The sequence below is a fragment of the Cryptotermes secundus genome, unplaced genomic scaffold, assembly GCF_002891405.2.
Source record: "Cryptotermes secundus unplaced genomic scaffold, Csec_1.0 scaffold5, whole genome shotgun sequence".
In the NCBI taxonomy this organism is placed as follows: domain Eukaryota; kingdom Metazoa; phylum Arthropoda; class Insecta; order Blattodea; family Kalotermitidae; genus Cryptotermes; species Cryptotermes secundus.
The window spans coordinates 4,551,679-4,574,868 of record NW_019724742.1 but is presented as its reverse complement, the minus strand read 5'-3'; the positions used below and the strand labels follow the sequence as shown (position 1 = coordinate 4,574,868).

The 23,190-nt window shown below is 45.8% G+C and overlaps 1 protein-coding gene across 1 annotated transcript in view; it reads left to right on the top strand.

The window, feature by feature from the left end:
- The first annotated feature begins 597 nt into the window (after positions 1-597).
- The window catches only part of LOC111862725 (homeobox protein goosecoid), a 61,519-nt gene continuing 38,926 nt past the window's right edge, over positions 598-23,190 (top strand). Inside the window, exons 1-2 of the mRNA XM_023848354.2 lie at positions 598-1,507; positions 20,226-20,539. Of these exons, the coding sequence (XP_023704122.1) occupies positions 1,189-1,507; positions 20,226-20,539 (633 nt within the window). The 5' untranslated portion in view covers positions 598-1,188. The remainder of the gene's footprint in view (positions 1,508-20,225; positions 20,540-23,190) is intronic.

Genomic DNA, 23,190 nt, shown 5'->3' with positions numbered 1-23,190 from the left:
ATAGGCCTATGTTAGTCAGTGAGGAGAGCCGGAAGGGCTCAGTCGGTATAGGGACAAAATATTATTTCATTAAAATAATTGTAATTTCTTGCATTAATATTTTGTTGTATACCCTTCCTTTTCAGTTTCGATTACTTCCTCCATAGAAAGAAAAATGCACGTAAGGGGTGGTGTCTAGTTGGCCCCCTCCCCCCTGAGGGGGGGCAGGTCCATAATCCCCTAAAGGAATAGAGTAACGCATCTCTTACTGTAGAACTCGTCTGTAAGGCGCAATCGTGCTAGAATGTGTAAATATTTAGGATTACAGCAATGCAAATACATGTGGTATCAGAAAAGTATTTGATTGCATTTTGATAGCTTTTGAAAAGGGGGAAGTACCTCTAACAGGATGAGAGGAGAGTTGAAAGTGATCTGAGGGGGGCGCTGTCACGCCTCCCAACCCTATTGTCACGTCACGAACGGTAAACGCTTCACAATGAAGGCGCTAGGAGGGGGAAGCTGGCGCAACTGGAGGGGAGCCAATAGGAGCCGGCTGATGCTACGCCGCACTGCATTACCGGCCGGATTGCTCACCGCGCGGACACAATGCAAGTACCAAGCAGCGGAAGAGCGTGGGAACTCGGTAATCACACAAAGAATCGCGTTTACTTCACGCGAACTTCTGAAGTTCTGCTGATAATGAGGAATATCAGTGAGGTCTCTCTAGGGAGTTCGAGTGACAATGAAGAGTTTCAGTAGAGTGAATTTTTGGAACATCCGTTTGAGAAATGCAGAATTCGAGTAAAGTGTATTTTCAAATGCTTTGCTGCAACAACAGAAAGCTCATGACTTCAACGGATTAGAGCTGACATATGTCAGCACTGGACTGTGCAAAATGTATTAATATTTTTATATAAAATTAGTAGGGAGGAAAGAATTCTACGACTCTTATCTACCAAGATCTGTGAAACACATCAAGCGGTGAATTTGTTCAGTGTACCTTCTGAATTTACAGATAGATGGATCGAAATTAATTAGGCACAAGTGACCTCGTAACATCTGGTGGATGACAATATTTTAGGGAACTCAAAACTCATTGAATTATCTAGTGACACGAAGGAATGAGTGCAGGACCTCACGCTCAGGCGCAACTTTAGAGAGATAACAGGATGTCTGCATTGGAACTGGCTTGAAGCAGAGACCCGCAAGATGCTTCTAGGCACGTGCTACACTCCGGATCACCCGGACACAATGAAACACCACCACCATCAGTTACCTGCCACGTCCTCCACTTCCAGGACCTCCGCGACGTCGTCTACGTCATCGAGTCCCGCGTCCTCGACGTCGCTCTTCACGATAGACAGCATCCTGGCGCCCAGACCGTCTCACCCATCGGCGGCGCAGCAAGCACACGTGTTGCAGTCGCACCAGAGGCTGCCCCCAGCAGTGCTGCATCACCCCCTGCATCTGGGCCACCTCGCCGCAGCGGCCGCGTCCGGCTTCGGCGCCACTTCTGCCGACTTCCTCGGTAAGCTTTTGTCCACTCTGACTCCGTGCAGCGGAGCTGGCAAGAAATTCTTTGTTTAGGCCTGTGTAGGGTTTACTTAACAAAGTTGTCTGGAGCGTCGGGTGTAGGGTGATTGGTGAATGATGATTCGGAAAGGATGTGGAAGGAAGATGTTGTGAGGTGCTGTCCCTGTATCTTCCTGGAGGGACTTAGGATCCAAGAAGGAAGCTTCATTAAGGATCTTCTGTCTTCTTGCCGAGATTGGAACCAAGGACTTCCCGAATACAATTCAGAATTATTACCACCTGAGCCAGCCGTGCCTGGCCCCGCCCGTGAGTCAGTGACAGTGTTCAGGAGGCAAGTGCTAATGTTTCAGTAGGACTTCTGTGCGTTCAGGAACGTACGAACTGCGTTCTCTTCATTTCTGCAAACCGCAACACTTACGTTACTGTAAGTAAATTGGACACACAATTTGTGTTCCAATTTCGGTGCCGACTGCTGATCGGAACACGTGTCAGTCCGATATACGTGTAGAGATTATGTTGAAGTCGCGCTCAGAAACGTGTTCACATCTGCACGCAAAGTATTGTCACGTGTTGGGTATGTCACGCGACAAATAACTTCACGTGGGTCTCGGATTTAGGAATCTTTATCGGACACTCACACTTACACTCCTTACAATTATCACCACTTGCAGTGTCACTTGACTTCTGGCCCAGTGCGACGTCTCAGCTCTCCTTGGCCGTGGTTGGATCTCAACTGCCTCTGGCGGCGGCTATCCCTATATAGGGATTATGCGGACTGGACACCGGACACCATTTCCCACGGTTCCGCTACCGCTGTTCAGCCATCCGTTGTTTCGGCAACGCTCCTTATAGGTTACACCGGTAACGCGTCACAGTATGAATTAAACTTGCCAGAATTGCATAAAAATATGCGCATGTTTACGGAAGGACAGACGGACTGGTCGCCGCATCCTTCAGAGCACCAAGGCGTGAGGTCGGCCTATATGTAGGCGTAGCCGCAGCAAATAAGACACACTCACTTCACTGGACCAGAATGTCGCATTTCATTAGGTCCCATATGGCTGTCATGCATGCAGGCAACTGACTCCTAATTCGATTATCATTTTTTTAGTTATCAGTAACGAGAGGTTTAATTTCAAAATTACATTACTGACCAACTCAAAAGTAATGAAAAAACAAGAGAGAAATTGATTTTGAATAGCAGTAATATTGAAGAAGTGAATCAGTTTAATCAGCTGTCTGGTACTACTAAGGGAATCCTAAAAAGGGAAATAAATAGAACACGAAAAGATGTACAAATAAGATTGCATAAAACTGTGTCTGTACCAGTGGCCTGTGCTGTAGCGAAAAATTGGGAGGGGGCACCAGATTTGGGGGTGGTAAGGGTGAGAGTTCTGAGTTTGGTTGTTGGTTTCAGAGAAAGCGTTAGAATGAAACACGAGAAGAGTACAAGACATATATATATATATATATATATATATATATATACTATTTAATGCAAATGAGCCTATGCTTAGATAGACTATGTATGGACAAGAAGTTCTGGAAAGGACCAATTGCCTACTTTAATTTGGTACGACATGGACTGCATGGAAAACGAAGAAATCATAGGAGACATAGAGACACAGCAAAGTGACTTCATAAGCCTCCAAACAGAAACTGAGGACTACACAGGCAAACAGACGGACGTGCTCAAATAAACGTCCTTTTATGTTTGCAAAATTAGAAAAACGGACTAAAAGTGGAATCAGGTAGAATGTCCACATGTAGTCCTATTGTTCAGCACAGACTAACAGGGAGAAAGCCTGTTGGTAGAACTTGGAGTAAATGGTTCGATCAGTCAGGAGACGCAACAGGAGAAGACAAAACAGAGTCGGTCGCAGCCAAGTCACACCCTGTCCTAGAGAAAGTAACCCCTCAGAGCCTAGTGGTTCCATATTGTCACTAGGAGGGGTGACTGCCCACGGGGGTTTGGATGTGTGACTACTTATACAAACGACTCGGAACCACAAGCAATTACAGAGCCGCCGCTAATCTTCACAAATCAACACAGCACCCGCTAAGCCTTTTCCAGCCTGCTATGTCTTTACCAGCCGTTCCCTGACAACGGCTTCTAACAGTGGAGATTCTTCAGCTTCACACGCTCAAGTAATCTCTTCACAAACTCCCGAACAGAACTGACTTGCTTGCCACAATTATCTTCCTTACAACTCCTCGGCACAGATCATGTAGAAACACCTCTTTTCCAAAAGTAACTCTATTGTTGCGTGCGTATTCGTTGCCGCGGGAACGCGTTTGCCGAGTCGTTACCCAGAAACGGGCATTGTTTCCAGAATCACCGCTTAGCAACCGGTCTGTACGCCACGATATGTAGCACCTGCTATACTATACTAAAACTCTGCATTCTGCTCATGGTGTATTTGTTTTTCGTATTTTTCTCATAATAAACAGCGATTTTGTTTTTACCAGAACAGCATTAACGGGTTGGGCTTTGTAGCGGAGACGTAGTGTGTTTTCTGCGAGGTACGAACTGAATTGCTATATACAGTTTAGAAGAAATTCAGCTTTTAAAGGTTTAGAGCAGGTACTGAAATACTAGGAGTACGAAGATTACTATTGTAACTCTGCAAACCTCAGTACGCAGCCCAAATAATCACGGGGCCTATTTACCCGAAATGTTAAGAACATTACAGACACGAAGCGACGACGTGTGCATGTCTCTAGGGTTCACGTTTGAAGCAAGTGGAACAGGGCCGCGCCTGGGCCTGCTCCGGCAACCAGGGACCCCACTGCGTAGTGAGAAGAAGGCATATTGCTGCCCGCTTTGTAAGAAGACAGTGGTCCGGAACTACCGACTTTAAACTTATTGTTATTATTTTTCTGCTTATCTTCACGGTACGTACTAGGGGCCTCGTGGTCCCCTTTTGATTTCACGTGACCCTCACATTTTTACCCTTTTAATTACAGAACACGGACCACCCCGCAACTGGATATTTTATTGGAACGTTTGACCATTTATTTGCTTGTATTCTGAAATATTTGTAATAGTCTGAATTCATTTTGAGCTTTCTCGACACAGACAGAATACCAGTGCGCCGTGCCCTTCACACAGCAAATGCGGGGTGTGTGTCTATTGCTGAACTACTGAACAGGGCTATTAGAAGCTTCAGATTTAAACTCATAGCGATGAGACCTTTATTATTTGTATTGACTAAATTAAATAGTGTTAAGTAAGTTCCTTAGAATATCTTAGCCTGAAAATATAATATTACGGAATGTACACCTAAGCATAAGCATAGAAAGTAAACTGCTGTGTAGCATCATAAATGCTGACGTAGGAAATATTTTATTACCAAAATCTGTGCAATGAAGTGAATGATTTTTCATATTTTTAGTGCATTTAAATTACACTGATGTTTAAAAATATTAGGTTTCAGCATCCTCTTGCACTGGTTACTGATTTCATTTGTGTGAGCAGTCTTGAAGCTAGAGATTCTTGTAGTTCTTGCAGACTCTTGGCGTGCTACGTTTTCAGTCTTTTATAAATGACATTACTCCAACCTACTACATTACGTAATTGCTTCAACGTACTGCTGATACAGCCTATTTCCCTTATTTTGAAAAAAAAAAAAAAAGAGGCTTATGAGACCGCTCTGCTGTCTACGTGTCTCTGTATCCTTCCTTTTTCTCGTTTTATATACTGTCCGTCTGGTATCAAAAGAAAGAGATGATCAGTTCTTCCTAGAACTTCTTGTTTTGTTCAATGTTCTGAAAGGAGCTGTTGTGTTGTGTTTGAGGTTTATGTGTTCTATACTCGTGCAGAGGTACTGTGAGGTTCCCTTGGAGTGTGGGTGCTCACATAAATGTTGAAAGTACGTAACACATGTGAAGAGAAATGTTGTAATTATCTGTCTGTGAGTCCCCACTCCTAATACAACCCTCGCTGCAAGGTATCCATGAGTTCGAAAAGATTGGCCCCTGTTTGCCTACAACCACTGCTTACCAAATCCATACAACACGATCTGTAAATAATCCTTACGTGAAAGGATAATTTTCAATAATTTTAATCCAATTTTATGCCAAATAAGAACATGTAAATTCGTGTAAGTTTATGTACTGACGAGCACGTGCTACGATTGTTCTGTGCAGTCATAAGGAATGATCAGCATCCGTTTGAAACGCAAAAGTATGGAACTGAAGTTATCTCTGGCAGTGCCTGGTGGACAGTGCACCGACTGCAAAGCGCGTGCCGTTCATGCAGCGATAAATCCTCGATGTACCTAGAACACCGGCTAGCGCGACCGCCGCAAGCAGTTGCATCTATTCTTTGTGTGAACCTGTGGAGCTTGCAGTCTCTTTGTGTGTTTTATTGTTACATATTTCGATTTTGCGATGTCTGCGTCAGAAATAAAGAAAAGATAATCAGAAAAAGAGGGTCGTGTATTTCACAAATAGAAGAGCGTGCTATTTTACAAATATGTTTCTGGACACTACCCATCGTCTCGCTTTTGTCTGAAACACATCCTGCTTTCATTTGAAACTCACAGCGCTTCGGAGACTGGATTCTGTCTCCGTCTTCAGGTGGAACGTACTCAGAGCTAGTCCCTATCTCCGGACACCAGCACCAACACAGCACAAACCATTTGCAAGAGCTAAGACAAAATATTAAAATGTTAGAAACTCCACAAGAAGAATACAATTTGTGTCTTCATCACGAAATTTTAAATAAAAGATAAATCTCATGTTATTGAACGGAGTCCAGGCGAGCAGAAACTAATAGTTCCACAACCGCCTAAAATAACAGGCATACTGAATCGTTTGTCTATATATATATATTATTTATTTAGTGGGCTTGACGTAAGCGCGTGTGTCGCGGGGTTTTGAATCCTGTCCCGGGTTTGGAGCTGGAAATCTGAGCAGAAGGCAATTCCTGCCACCGTGAGTCAAGCCGAGAGGCGTCCAGCCGGTCGGAACAGATCATGGGGCTGGTGGCGTCTAGATACGAAAATGCGTTACGCAGGAATACGTGACTTCCGTTGGCTTCAACCAACATTATATGTGAGGGGTGAGGAACTCAGTTCGAATCCAGCCAACTGGCAATGAGGAGCTTGTGTTAGCGTCGGACGCCACTGCTTGGAGGTGATGCTTCGCTGGTACGAGTCATCTCGTGGAGAGGGGGCTTTCTGTTTCAACTTCACCGGACAACGGGCGTGTTTTGCGACTTTGGGAATTCGTTATAATAAATTAACAGCAGTAGTGGATAAACTGACATGAGGGGGAAATCGAGCACACCATCACGCCTCGTGGCTTATGCGAATTAAGTGACTCGCTGTTAAGAGTACAAACTGGCGGAGTGAAATAAATACACTTACCATCAAAGCGAACCATCGTGGCTTGTCGTGTGGTGCACGAGCCATGTGTTTCCCCGTTACTGCGACTCTTGAGACAGAGCCAGGCCTTTACCAGCCGAGTTACCTATCCTTACCCATCCACACCTCAGCTAATGCTGAATTCCGTCGCCTATAATTTTCAAACTGAGAAAGCTATATAAAACTGATCATTGAATATGAATGTGCAACTCAAAGAGTTTGAATGTTTATAGAATCAGTGTTACAGAATGCGAAACGAGTTTGACATTAGCGCCTTTCTTGGCACGTAAAGTGTTCAAGCGGTGTTCAAGTGTTCTCCAGCGTTTGCGCTGTGACTGTTTCGATCGCAGTAACAATTCTGAGCTTCAGTTCATCGAGGGAGTTCACAGGGGTCTCGTAAACAATGTTCTTAAGGTATCTCCACATGAAGAAATCAAACGCGGAGGCAACGAAGCTGGTCCATCACGACCAACCCAGCGCTCAGGAAAATGCGTGTCAAGAAATTATGAAATATTAAGAGCAATGGCAGCACGAAGGGCTGTATCTAAATCAAGTAAAGCGGCAATTCGAGCAATCTTTATGAAATCTGAAATAACCGCTCAGAAACCAAAAGCAATTTCGGGCGGTGAACATGCGAATGAATACATAATGAAGGCCGCCCCGAAGAAGAGCGTCTCTATACAAAAGTGCAAGTCCCTCTGTAAACTCGGAAACCACAATTGTGAATAACTCAGCAGAAGGCGCCCCATGTGGCCTTGAAAGGAAGTGCAAAATTGTTGAGGCATATTCAATTGCAATTGAAAAAAGCACAGACGATGAAGCTACCACGCAACTTGCTACCCTTAATCGACGTGTTAATGAGGGTGTCTAATTAGCGGAGGAGGTTTAAGAACTAGTCCCCATGAACGGAAACACAGGTCCTGATGATTGTTTTCTGAACTGGCAACACTGTTCAATGAATATGAATTTCTTTTGTGAAAGGAAAAATAAGATTTTGTTGGTTAGCGGTTTAGCCTCGGCTATAATTAGCAAAATAACGGCGCTGCAGAGAAACTGCGTGAGGACTTGACTCCTTCCCCAGTTCCCAGTAAAGTTGTCTTCAAGAAGAACTGTGTGCAGCGGTTTTGAAGGGCGGTCACTTTCTTTGAATGCTAGTGGAGTGGGACTAAGTCCCTTGTACTGCGGCCACTTCTGGCCTATTGTATCAGCCCCAGATGATAGGTGAGGGTGATTGTGGAGCAATTGGTGGAATGAAGAGTGGCAGGGGGAACCGAAGGACTGGGAGAAAACCTGCCCCAGCGCCACTCTGTCCACCACAAATTCCACTTGACCAGCCTCGGGATCGAACCAGGGCCGCCGCGGTGGGAAGCCAGCGACTAACCGCTTGAGCTATGGTGCGGTCTTAAGGCGATCACTTAATGCACACCGTTACAGAAGCTGGGAATTTTATCCGAGCAAGTGCGCTTAAATCCGTGTGTTTGGAGCGCTGCTCGCAGGTGCGGCAGCGCAGTTCATTCAGACAGAAGGTCACAGGTTCAATTCCCCATTAGCTAATGGGATTTTTTCAATTGACCTAATCCTTCCAGCCGCACTATGGCCCTAGGTTCGACTCAGCCTCTAACAGAAATGAGTACCAGGAATCTTCCTGCGGATAAAGGGCGGCCGGCGTGTAAGACTGACAACTTCACCGCCATTTATGAGCCGATCTTCTATAAAATGTGAGAACCTCGACGTCTCACAACCCTATGGGCCTCCACGGCCCGTTACAGGGATAGCTTTACATCTTTCATGTGAGGTGGTTAACTGGAAGGTCTCTTCCGAAAAGATTTGTTTGTTGAATGACATCAGATTATTCATGGAATAGAAGGGCAGAGATGTTGAGGAACGGAATGCCGATGTGGCATTTCCTGTGGCCTTGAATCATCAACAGAACAGTCTTAACAAAGCTGCATTGCAGTTACAGCTATCTGTATTCGCACGCAACTCAACTACCCTGAAGATGTAGGCGATATGTTCCTCCGAAACGTTGGTTAAAACCAAGAATACACGGCGCAAGATCCCAGAAGACGACTTTCTTCATAATTTTTGTTGTTTGCTTTGCTTTCGAATGCTCCACAAAATCTTCAAATGAAATTAATTTGTAGTACAAAAAGAGTAAAGCTATCCCTGTAACAGGCCATGGAGGCCCATAGGGTTGTGAGACGTCGAGGCTCCCACATTTTCTGCATAATTTATCTCGGAAATGGCGGCGAGGCTGTCAGTCTCATTCTCCGGCCGCCTTTTAAACACAAGAAGATCTCTAGTACTCATCTCTGTTAGAGGCTGAGTCGACCCCAGGGCCATAGTGCGGCTGGAAGGATCAAGTCAATTGAATGTATCCAATGACCTCATCGGGAATGGAACCCGCGACCTTCCGGCTTTTAGCACAGTGCCTCAACCGACTGCGCTACCGCGTGCCCCAAATTAATTTTTAGTGAGATACTAGCCTTAACCAGAAATTCATTAAAATATATTTTTGAGACTTGCCAAAAAAACGTTTCCTGTACTCAAACCTTTCGGGTCAAGAACGTACCAATAGTCTGCAACAATTATGCCCATCTCGTTTGACAGACGGACAAATGGAAACCTATCATGACAGTAATATCCGACAATACCTCACCGGGGATATAACTCCTGTCCCTAGCTAATTTACAGAGTAGCTGACGTGAGGTTTGGTCATTTATTAGTCAGGAAATTCTTGTAGTATAAAATATAAAATATTTTGCGTAATAGTTTACTGAACGGATTTTAGTACTGAATGTGAAAGTGTGAAGAGGTAGGTAACGTAAAAATATTGTGACATGACGCCCGAAAGCCGGAAAAGAAAAGTCAGAATAGACGTTCATTTTTAGGTAACGATTCGGTAAACACATTTCCGCGGCAGCGAATGCGCAAGCAAAAATCGATTTACTTCCGTCGCTATGCAACGATGTTGTAAATACGCCTTCCCAAAAATAAAGAGGCTGTTTTATCTGCGTGGTTCGTGCAAAATGATTATAAAGAAGAGTTCAGCTGAGAAGATTTGAGTAGAGTTTCGAGACGCCAGCCTGCCAGGATATTAGCTTGGGAGCAGAGGAATTGAACTGAGTTGCCAGCTGCAGAATAATGGCAAGAAAGGAATTAGACTGTGCAAAGAAGACTCCATGTGTGATTTCGATTTACAGTGAGACTGTTATAAATTCGTTGCCAGGATACGACTAGTGACCACTTGAGAACCCTAGTGCGTGTGTAACGGTGAGCTGTAATTCCGAGTTTTCTGCATAAGGTGTCAATAAATCCAATTGTCCAATCCGGAAACCCCGTCTATAGTCACTCCTACACATAACAATACATTAATGAAGAGACGATCACCCAATAAATTCTGAAATAATAATAATAATAATAATAATAATAAACTGAGCGTTGTCTTAATTTAAAACGAGACACTTAACACTGCACTGGTGAAAGTGGGGCGTTGTCCTCCATAGCTGTTTATTTACCGAACTAGTTCGCGTTCGATTTGAGTCTGAGACATCTGGTTAGAGATTACGCAAGCCTGTTCCAACCTCAAATAGGCCTACCCGTTCCATGTTTTACAAAGTCATCCTTGGTATCGGAGTCCGTTCCGTTTATACTTGCAGAATCTTATTAATGTATTCTTTCATCAGTCATTCTCTCTACACAGTTTATCCAATATCATCTTCTTTAAACTATTTAATTTCTAAGCTCTCTCCTAATATCTCCTAATCTAATGTAGCCTTTAACTGATCTCAAATCTCTCACGTCTACTGACACTGTTCACCCGGTCTAATTGTCCAACTTCCGCCTCCGTTCACACAGGGAGATAATGCTATTCCAGTCACGTTTGTCGTTCCTTGCCGTGCAATTTTAATTAGGCCTAGACCTACTGAGACTTTTATTTAAGCTTTTCGCCTGAGTTCCACGTAGAAGCCGACTGTCTAGAAAATGTGGCAGTCTCTTCAAACGCTATAGGCTTCCACAGCCTGTTACAGGGACATCTCTAAGCCTTTGTACGTAACGTCACTTCATAAATATCTGAAGAAGGATGTCTGCTGTAAAATACGTGTATTGCTGATAATCATTTAAGTTGTAAGCGGAGACTTGAATTTCTGCTGTCTCCGTCAAGAGGCAGCGTGTGAGGAGACATCCTTGCAAATCGCTGTCTCCGTGGCCGTTTACTCAGTCCTTCGGAAATGGAACAGAAAGTTGTCGGCACAGAGACGGGGTCCCGGACAGGAAGCAGTGGCCGTGTGCGCGCTGATGTCTCCACACGCGCAGATCACTGTGTCTCCGTCATACAGACCAGCCAGTTCGTGGTGTATGGGGAAACAGTCGGTGTTTTTCGTGAGATAAATTTGAAGTTATCCCTGTAACAGGCCGTGGAAGCCCGCAGGGTTGTCAGACGTTGAGGCTCCCACATTTTGTAGACAATCGGCTAACAGATGGTGGTGAGGTTGTCAGCCCGACGCGTCTGCAGCCCTTTAGCCCCAGGAAGTTTCTTCGTACTCATTTCTGTTAGAGACTGAGTCGACCCCAGGGCCATAGTGCGGCTGGAAGGATTAGGTCAATTGAAAAAATCCAATGACCTCATCGGGAATCGAACCCGTGTCTTTCAGGCTTGTAGCATAGTGGCTTTACCAACTTTGCTACCGCGTGCCTCCGTTTATTTTGAGAACATTACGAGAAACCTAATCAGACTCTGAGTGTGTACCAACTGCAATGTTTCTGAATATTAAAGCAGGTGTTATCTACTAACCACGGCGCTATAACATGGCTGTGTACACATATCTTATAAATAGAGACAAGCTCGATATGAAGGTGGAGGTCTGCTTGGCTTAACAGAGAACGGACTTACTGTCAGTTGCCAAGCAGCCTCGACGCATCAGTCTAGCATCCGTATATCTCCTTTCATAAAAGCAAAGTTGCCCCTGGGCCTAATTAAGCACTACACCATGAAGACTTATTGGGTTGTGGAAGTTTAGCTCCATGACTTTTTCCTGGCACTGGGTGCAGGTGAGTCGTCAGTTTCACGCCCCAGACGCTTTATCTCCAGGGGAAGAGCCCTACGGTACCTGGGTGGGCCCCAGAATCCGTCTGGAGACTGTGCAGAAGAGAAAATTTCTTGTCCTTCCCGGGATGCGAACAGCAGCCCTTCAGCCGTGTCCCGTCACTGTATCTACTGAGCTAACCCGACTCCTATATGGCCTTAAATTTTTTCTTCATCAGTAATCTGTCATACAACAGATATCTTCTAAAATTTCAAAAGTCAGCGTTTTTTATATTTGCTTGCGCTCGAGGAATGGGGTGGGGGGTTCTTCAGGGAAGAGCTTTAAGAAACGCAGTACGCAGCACAGCCATTTTTTTTGGGGGGGGGGGAGGTTGTTCTCCTGTGACAGCACGTTTCAAGTGATACATGCCTTAAGTGTCTTAACGTAAAGTACAGATGATAAGGACGGGGAGACAAATAAAGGGGATGGGAGAGGAATATACGAGAGAGGAGGGAAGGAGATAAAGGTAGGAATGTTCACGTCTAACAGAAGTCAATTTTAAAGAACAATTTATAGGCCCACCGTTTCAATAATGAAATTCCAGCTATGAATTATAAATTTTCTTATAAGCGTCAGACGGAGTAATTTGTATCCGAGACGAGAGATCGAAGAAATTTTGTTGTTGAGAACCTCCTGAGAACCAAATCGCGTTGCATTTGTCTCCTTTCAGTTTTATAGTCCCGCTGCAGCCTTTGCATTTTTTTTCAAGTGGGCTAACCCTTCCAGCAGCACTACGGCCCTGGGGTAGGCTCAGCCTCTGACACAAATGAGTACCAGGAATCTTCCTGGGGGTAAAGGGAGGCCGGCGCGTTAGCCTGACAACTTCACCGCCATCTGTGAGCCGAATGTCTAGAGAAAATGTTGGAGCCTCGACGTCTCACAAACCTTTGGGCTTCACGGTCTGTTAGAGGAACAGCTTCGACCTATTTTTTTTTACCTTCGGCAATATAGACCTGTCTCGTCAGAGACTAAGGGCGTCCGCACACCAAGTGCGTCAAGACAAGCATCACGAAATTAGACAAAGTCGCAGTCTTGCTCCATTCGCAATTCGTCAGCATGAAGCTGACGTCAGCATCACGACTCAAACCGGTGTGCTGCGGTGTTTATAATCTCATTCGTTTGAACTGTGCTCCTTTCTTTGCGTCATGTCGCAGACATCGTGTCTTGACTGTTACATGTCTGACTTATGCCGGTGTGCGGCAGACGACCTGTCAGACGACAGGTCCACAGTCTCTTCCAAAACAATTCCTCCACTTAATGCGATCTAGAGCTTTCTCCTTCAAATGACAGTATCCTCTTCTGTCCCCAAGGTCATCCAGCATCTTCTTACGTCTTCTTCCTCGTCTTCTTGTCACTTCTATCCGCCCCTCTATCATTCCTTCAATAACTTCTTTTAGAAGGCAGTTTCTGCGTAAAACATGACCAATCCAATTAGCCTTCCGTTTTCTTATTTCATGTAGGATATTCCTCTGCTCACTGACTCTAATTAACACTTCTTCATTTCTCACATAATTGGTCCAAGTGATCTTCTCCATCCTTCTCCAACACCACATTTCGAAACTTTCCAGATGTTTCTGATCTACTGCCCTAAGTGTCCATGTTTCAGCCCCATACAGAGCTATGCTCCAAATGTAGCATTTCACTAGTTTCTTCCTCAAATTTAAGTCCAAAATAAACTATAAAAATATAAATAAATAAGTACAGTTGCCAGCGTTTCGGAGGAACATACTGTCTCCATCTTCATAGTAAGATGTTACTGATTCTTTCTGCCATATGATAAATTGTTTTCCTGTCGATTATCACTTTAAGTACCATGACTGTTCAGAATCGACGGTTTTATTTTTATTTTACATGAAGATGGAGACAGAAAGTTTCTACGAAATGTTGGCTACGAAGTACAGAGCTACACTTCGTCACATCCCCAGATGGCAATAGCAGAGACTTCATTAGTGACGCAAGAGCACCTCAAAGTTTGTGTACCTAGCCTTAAGTAATTTAAATAGCTCCACTATAAATGGGGTTGACTGTACTACACAAACAGCTTTCTTCAAAAAATCTGACAGCAAGCATTAAAAATCTGGAAACAGCTTACATGGATTCGGAGGGGGTGAAAACACGAAAATCCCACGATCCCAAAGGAGTAAGACTTATAAATGTGAGTTTTTTTAAACCTTGTAGTCAGTTTCTCTCCTGCACAAGTAAGGAGCTGTAACCCGCAGTGCATGGAAGCGGAAACAATCTATTCACATTTCCGGTCGTTGCTTGCGGCCTCCGCATTTCCGCCGCGTTATGCGATTCTTCTTTCCTTTCACCCCCCCCCCCCCCTCCTTGTACGTTTCCCATCGCTGTGAGTGAGATACGCGAAATTTAGAGCAAGAAAATTTAATATTCCTCCCCCCCCAGCGCCAGCCGATACGGTGCGATTGGCTCCGTCTCTGTGCACATTTACCCTAACATCACTTCCTTTATTGATGTTCCGCTCCGGGCTTATGAAACTTTTTTACTTTTCATCTAAAAATTCATCGTTGTAAAACTCCTCTTATGCCTTATGAGTTGTGAATACTTTCTTAACAAATTTTCGTCTTTGAAGAATATATTTCACCCTTCACTGAGTAATTTCTACTCTAGATGACTCGGGAAATTTAAAAGTTAAATTAGAAGATTGCAGTCCGTAACTCTATATTTTATGCGCTCAATCGCTAAACCGTTTTTCGCTAAGAAGTCTGTTTATATTAGCCCATTGGCTCTTGCAAGGCAATATGCCACTCTGGCACTGCAGTGAGCTGCTCACATGCAAACTGCCCTCAGAAGTCTCTTCTGTATCCTTAAGCATAAGAGAACTTTGAGAGTAGCGACTGGCTATGGGCTGAACGTCTACGGGTTCCGAGTTCGAGTCCTGGTAGGGTGAAGAATTTTCTCCTATCCAAATTGTCCAAACCGGCTCTGGGATCCACCCAACCTCCCTTCTAATGGGTGCCGGAGGCTCTTTCCCCCGGGGGGTAAAGCGGCTGGGGCGTGAAGCGGACTACTCATCTCCAGCTAGATGCCGAGGTCAAGAAAATATGGATCTATACATTCACTCCTCAATACGCCTTCATGGAGTAGTGCTTGAATTCGTTGAGAACAGAGATATCTTTATCTTGTTACCCTGAAGATGACACCGTGGATGTCGAAACATGTCGGGTAAAAAAGCAGCCTAGATATGTTGTAATTGGCGGTATATGACAAATACAGCGGAGATATACAAATTTCTGTGAGTCTCGGAAAGAGAATTTTGAAGGGCGATTGCGGATGTGAGGCGACCACAGCGTCCCAGCGCCTTGCTTATTCCGTTAACTTAAGCAGCGTCCCAGCGCCTTGCTCATTCCGTTAACTTCAGCATAATGACAGCGCCTTGCTCATCCTGTTAACTTCAGCAGCGTCCCAGCGCCTTGCTTATTCCGTTAACTTAAGCAGCGTCCCAGCGCCTTGCTCAGTCCGTTAACTTCAGCAGCATCCCAGCGCCGTGCTCATCCCGTTAACTTCAGCATAATGACAGCGCCGTGCTCATCCCGTTAACTTCAGCATAGTGACAGCGCCTTGCTCATCCCGTTAACTTCAGCAGCGTGACAGCGCCTTGCTCATCCCGTTAACTTCAGCAGAGTGACAGCGCCTTGCTCATCCCGTTAACTTCAGCAGAGTGACAGCGCTTGCTCATCCCGTTAACTTCAGCAGCGTGACAGCGCCTTGCTCATCCCGTTAACTTAAGCAGAGTGACAGAGGAAATTACTTTGCCTTGTTGTGTTTACACAGCGAATGCCGAAGGCTCAGGTAAGCTGCCTAATCCGCGGATAAGTGGGGGTGGAGGTAGTGTCACAGGACTAAGGTACAACAAGAAGTATGCGCCTTTGCCACTGACCTCATAGTTTCGGGGGGGGGGGAGAATAGTCCACTTCCAGAGGAAGTACATTTCAGTGGAGTTCAGGGAACAATGTCTTAAAGTCAAAATATAGAAATATATGCAGGTTGCGTGCAATAATATGGACAGTGTGTACAGGCTACCCGGCTTCACGCCGTCTTGCGACACTCAGAAATCCTCATGGAATTGAGTGTATTCCACAGTCGAGTTTAATAGACACAACTTTTAAAACTAACCTGATAAATTGTATTCAATTAAATCACAAACCACAGAACTTCATGAAGATTTTCTTTTGCTGGCTCCGTTTCATTATCACTTTACAGACGGTAAGACACCTTGGCCGAGTGGTCAGCTCATCGCAAGGCCTCTAGCTAAACACAGGACAACAAAAGCACATACCAAACATTCATGCGAGCGAAGAGAGTAGATGCCTTAGACCGCTCGGCTACCGCGACCGGCTCACGAAGGCGTTTACTGAGCATAAAGTAGGAATTTCATTTATCCCTGCAACTTCCTTCTCCAGTTTCATTCAGCTGCACTACAAATGCAGCAACTTACGGGATAATTACTCTCGAGGTGCAAAGAGAAAAGCAGGCAGGTCTCTACGTGAAGGATCCATCTTTATTGTCGGATTTTAAACCTCACCACTCATCTCCAACCAGGGCCGAGGTCAATAATACGTGGATCTATACATCCACTCCTCCATACTCCTTCATTGCGCAGTGCTTCATTAGTTAAGCACAGGGACAAGTTTAACTTATCTCTGTGCCAGGTTCCATGCCTCTCCTCTCAGAAGCTGTCGAGTTCTTGCACGCGGAGGCGCTCCTCAGGTTTATGCTTGCTGTTTCCATGCACATGTTGCATAGCGACAGACCGAACCACGAGAAAAATGCGTAGGAAGCAGAATCGGACGGACGGACGGTATTTATTCCTTTTCTTTCAATTCTGTCTAGATCAGTGCACCACGCTTCGTGCTGATTGCTTGCGTAACATATTTTCGACCCTGAAGGCAGAGGCAATGCTTTGCCCGAAACGTCGGTCTACACACTATCACAACCCATAAGGTAGCACACAGACAATGGTGCCAGAACTTCACATCCAATGCATGAGTCTCTATGCAGACTGTATTTCAGAGGATGACAAAAGTGGGGCATGTGGTGACATGAGAATTGGTAGAGGAAATATAAGTACTTGGAGTAGTCAAATAGAAAGATCAAGAAATGAAATGGCCGTCGCTTAATCTAACAGAAATGAGTACCAAGCCTCTTCTTGGGGGTAAACAGTGGCCATGCGTGAGGCGATTGTTTAGAAAATGTGGGAGCCTCGACGTCTCACAACCGAATGTGTTTCCACAGCCTGTTACAGGGGTAGCTTCATTTCTGTGATGCTTTTAGCCGTTCTGACCGTGATTCAGTAAAACAATGCCATCTGCCTTGCTGGGAACTGAGCCTTGGTCTCCAGACATCAGTACCTCATTTCGGCTGAGTGAGTCTCACTCGTCAGCTGTCGGGAGGTCTCGTGTTCAGGGGGACTGCTTATCCTTATGTTACGCTACGAGCACTTTCTGTTCAATTATTTGTGTGCATATCGGTCTTCCGACCCTACGTATAGAAGCGTTACAGTATTATCGGATCTGATTTTCTTACCCTGAAGACGGAAGTAACAGTTTACTCCGCAGTATTTGCACTACGTTTCTACCAGAATCATAACCCCGAGGGCCATGTTCATCCCAGCGCAGGTCGAGTTCTGAGGTACGTTTCGCTCTTACATCAATTTTCGGTGAATTGTCTTGTTTTCGAGAACGCACGTCGCCTCCTACTGCTCCCACTTGGAGCACAGCGCATCCGTGAAACTCCTCGCTTCACCTCAGTTTCTGAATCTACAAGAACTCTAGGACGGGGGATCAGCCCGTCGAAAGCCGCTACCTAATACAAACACACGCAGACATCCCTGCCTTGAGTGGGATTCGAACCCACTATCCCAATGTTCGAGCGAGCGAGGACAGTTCATGCCTTGGACGCGCGGCAGGCCACTGCGAATTGCCGCTTGTACCATCCGGCCGACCATAAATTCACGCAGTGAACATTCGTTTCATAAACAGCCACGTAACCTGCACAGTTACAAATCGTTGTTAAATAAACAAACATTAATGGACGATCATCAAATTTAGGCTACACCGAGTTTGTTAGATGTTCCGGTATCGATTTCAGACTAGAATTTCGGAGGTGTTTGGTTCGAATCTCAACCGACAAATAGTCTATCGTGACTGAGGCTTCTAGTGGTCTTCCTCAGTCCCTCCAGGCAAATCTGAGAAAATATTAGGCTTAGACCGCTTCCTTTCGTATCCTCTCCAATTCATTCGACTCCAAGCCTACACACTCCATATACTGACAGCTTTGATAGGCCACAGACCGCATAGGAAAGGACGCCTCAAAAAGTTATTCGTTTCCGCGGGAACATATTTACCGAATTTCTAACCAGCAAAGGTGGGGGAATAGGCAGAGAGACCCACAGGTACGCGTGTCCAACAATTCTAGTATTGTTGCGTATAATCTCTGCCACGGGAACATGTTTACCGAGCTGTTGCCTAGCAACGATAGGACGGTTCCAGACTCAGACTGAAGGGAGGGATGTAGTACGCTCGAGTGGGATACACAGACATACATCCCTGAGGTCACATAAGCCGACTTTAGGAATGTAAGCTAAGAAGTCGCGTTTTCTTGACACGATGCAGTGCTTCCAGGTGTTCAGTACGATTGCAGGAGACTGTCCTCCCCTCATGCAAATCCCCTTACATTACGTGGCGTGGGGGGCGCCCTCACCACCAGAGGCACTGTCCGTGGCCCCGGGTCCTGTAAGAGCATTAAGTTCAGCCGGGCGCAAACGTCGGGCTCACATTTCTTGTTTCGTGTCTGCATGATGACGTATGCACCGTCGGTGTGCAGTGTGCGCGTCCTGGTGTTCGTAACAAGCATTGGTTCCGAGCCCTCATTCAGCCCCCCCCCCCTCCATTCACGTCTTGCATACATGTACGCACTTGGAGCTGCCTACATCTTGGTTGAGGGGTCCTGTGAGAGCCTTGGCCTGCCTTGTCTTCCCTCCCGTCTCACTTTCAGCTCTCTTCACCTCACACCTGCCTCAGTCATGCATGCGGCTTCAGGCCTAGCCACACCTCCGACTTTTTTTGGAGGGGGGGGGAAGAATCACAGTTGAGAAAATAAAATAATTGTTTAAAGAATATTCTCCTACCCTTAATACTCCAGGGCGATCAGCAAAAATATTCTTAAATGCTGTAAACTTATGTATATTAGAAAAAGATTGTAGCTACCCCCTCAGAAAAGTTAAATTCAGTGCGTAAAATTTTACTTTTCTACCATTTCCCTGATTTTCCGCGGACCTAAGAGAAAACATCTAGAGATATTATGAAATGTATTCCGTTCCCTTACCAATATGCACGGTAGCGACGTACAAGGGTTGCTGTGAACATCTGGATGTGATTCAAGTCCTTGTTCCAAACTCTTCTTTTTTCAGAATCATGAGCAGAATTTAATGTTCTCTTTCGGGTGCCACGGTTATTTGCAATGTTCAGCAGGCTTATGACATCAGCATGCCATCTGTGTGTCTGTGCATCCACCGTTATCAACTTCTGAATGCCGGAACCAATATTTACGAAATTTTGTATGTATACCATGGCAACTGAGCCAGCCTCAGCCGCATGAACCCCTCCCATCGGTCTGGGTCTGTATGCGCATCCCCAAACGTTGCCAAACAACTGTTTGGTAAAAACGTTAACGCGGCAACGAATACACACGCAGCAATAGAAGAATTGTTGGACGTGCAGTTTTCCCAGAGCTTCTCGTAGCTAATGTGGGCCAGGAAGGGAACTATATCCCGGGCGAAGAGCTGTCATCTATAAATATAAAATCAGAGACTGGCAGAGAGCTGCTGACGTTTCAGAGGAACCCTCTGCCTCTACAGGGCAGAGGGCTGGTAACGATATCTCGGACTATAAGACGTCATATCACAGAAGAGAGCTACAGCTGTCAACCTCAAATTTCGTATAGTATTTCTGCTAATAATCTTGAAGTCCGTCTTACGTCCGCGTTTGTATACAAACATTTCTGTTAATATCGTCCAAAGAAGAGAGGGCGAGGAAAGTCGTGAGTAGAATTGCATTCCTAATTTTTGTTGACACAAACTGGGTTCCTTTACTTTACATTACATTCCCTGGGTTCAAAGAGAGTCAGAGAGATTCTAGCATGTGGAATGTACCATTTATTAGCGTTTCGGTTGGAGAGTAACTTGCTAATCTACAGACACAGTGTACAATTTATTCACTTAACGTCTGACGTGTTGCAGCCGTGGCCTACCCGAACTTCTACCCGGCGGCCGGATACATGTCGCACGCAGCGGCCGCTGTCAGCGCAGCTGCCGCGGCGGCGGCGTCCATGAGCGTAGCTGTGTCGGGCGCCCCGGGGCACCATCACCACGGACTGCACCACCACCACCACCACTCGGCGCCACCTCCCAAGAGGAAGCGACGCCACCGCACCATCTTCACGGAGGAGCAGCTGGAGCAGCTGGAGGCCACGTTCGACAAGACGCACTACCCGGACGTGGTGCTGCGCGAACAGCTTGCCCTCAAGGTGGACCTGAAGGAGGAGCGCGTTGAGGTGCGTACGTGCACGTCACGTAGTTGCTAGCAGGGGCCGTCCAGACGGGAGCCTCCTGTCCAGTGGGTACCGGGGCTCTTTCCCCGAAGTACAGCGGTCGAGGAGTGAAGCTGACCACTCACCTCGAAATATTTCCAAGGTCAAGAATACGTGAATCTACAAATACGTTTTCATGGCGTGGTGCTTACTTAGTTAAGCATAGGGACAACTTTGCCTTTACGAGAACGGCGCGGAGAAGAAGTCCGGGGACCTTCAGAGCTGGAATCGCTTTGTTTCCCACGCGTAAACTACAACGTCTCTCTCTCTCTTTCCCCTTCCCTTTGCCTCCCCCTCTATTTCAAGTTTCGAAATGTCAAAGCGTTCCACTGCCGTGAAATGAGCAGTAACTGGAAACAGAGAAACATGCGCGATTTAATTACTGCTTTTATTTTGGGCTTGCCCATCGTCCGATGTTCTAGGAACCAGAGAACATAACGTTTCGGAAACTGGATCTGTTTCCGTCCTCAGGTGCGGCCGCAGACACCAGCTCTCTGATTGACGTGCCTTAGGAGAGCTGACCTCAGTCACTGGACCAGATCCAGTTCCCGAAACGTCGGGTTCTCTAGTCTCTAGAATACCGGAAAATGGGCAAAGTCCAAAACCCCAGTAATTCTGAGTGCTATACACCACCGTCAGAACCCTTTTTTATTTAATTAATAGCATATTTACAATCCACTCTCGATAATATGGAGCATTAAGTAAATTTGTTCTGAGCAGAGAAGTAGTACCTTGATGATGCGCTGACAGGCCCTGTAGAGCGATGCTTTAGAACCTAACCCGTGACTGAATGTGAACTTTACATTGCATCTGTCAGAAGTGGCACGAAGTGTACTAGACTGGGAGGTAGGTTCGCTACGTTCCGTCTTAACTTCCGTTTCCGTGTAGAGGCTACTAGCACACGCTGATCTATAGACAGATTGCCATATCGTTGTTCCTGAAGAAAGGAACAAAGGAACAGAACACACAAAAGAAATGTTAAATGCCCGTTATAATTGGATTAGTCAAAGCACGCCTATAAAATACGAAAATAGTAATAAGCATATCTCAAAAGGAGTCGTTATTGTTGTAATCTTCATTGTTATGGTTGTCGCGTCAGTCACCAATGTTGCCGTTATTAGCTACGTTGTCGCCGTCAGTCACCAATGTTGCCGTTATGGGCTAGGTTGTCGCGTCAGTCACCAATGTTGCCGTTATGGGCTAGGTTGTCGCGTCAGTCACCAATGTTGCCGTTATGGGCTAGGTTGTCGCGTCAGTCACCAATGTTGCCGTTATGGGCTAGGTTGTCGCGTCAGTCACCAATGTTGCCGTTATGGGCTAGGTTGTCGCGTCAGTCACCAATGTTGCCGTTATGGGCTAGGTTGTCGCGTCAGTCACCAATGTTGCCGTTATGGGCTAGGTTGTCGCGTCAGTCACCAATGTTGCCGTTATGGGCTAGGTTGTCGCGTCAGTCACCAATGTTGCCGTTATGGGCTAGGTTGTCGCGTCAGTCACCAATGTTGCCGTTATGGGCTAGGTTGTCGCGTCAGTCACCAATGTTGCCGTTATGGGCTAGGTTGTCGCGTCAGTCACCAATGTTGCCGTTATGGGCTAGGTTGTCGCGTCAGTCACCAATGTTGCCGTTATGGGCTAGGTTGTCGCGTCAGTCACCAATGTTGCCGTTATGGGCTAGGTTGTCGCGTCAGTCACCAATGTTGCCGTTATGGGCTAGGTTGTCGCGTCAGTCACCAATGTTGCCGTTATGGGCTAGGTTGTCGCGTCAGTCACCAATGTTGCCGTTATGGGCTAGGTTGTCGCTACGCTTGCCGTTGTCGTCATCGCTGTACTCGCTGTTATTTATAATACAATCTAAATTTCCATATTTTTATAAGAAATTGTTCTGTCGACGGATGTAAGATTAATCAATAATACATTTTTTACCTATGTCTAAATATGTATGTAGCACTGGATCCAGGTTGCATATGGAGCAGGAGTCTGCATTGCCGGCAGAAAATCCTTCTTTGTCCGCGCGGTGCATGGCTGATTTCACTTGGGACACGGGGCCCAGGCCCTGCAACTTCTTGGGCGGTCGTACTCGAGGAATCTGTTTGCTCTGCAGAACACTGGCAGGCACGAGATGGTGCGATTTCTGTGCGAGCAACAGTGATATAAGTCCTCTATTTATCCTCTACCGTAGAAACCCATTAAAACAATTAGGATGCATATAAACCGCCTGTCTTGATGCTACGAACGGACTGTTTGCAGTGCAATAACGCTCTTGGCACGAAATGGGTAGATGAACTTGTTCAAATCTCGGACGGGATATTGGCTATCCTGAGAGTTTTCCATGGTTTTACTCAGCACTTCCAAGTGAATCTCGGAGTAGTACTTATCTCGATTAGGCCACAACAGCTTCTTTTCGGATCCTTTTCAGGTCACATCTCACCATACCGTGCGCCGCTGTGCAAACCGGCGGCATCAAAACTGTGCGTTCTGCTCACAGAGCGTGTGTTTCGGTTCCATTTGATTCTCACAACAAACTGCGATTTCTTCCCTGGGGTAGTGACGGGATTTTGTGTTATTTACGTTTAGTTTTGCCCTTCCAGAGCATAAAACTTCCCTGTGCTACGCCTGGA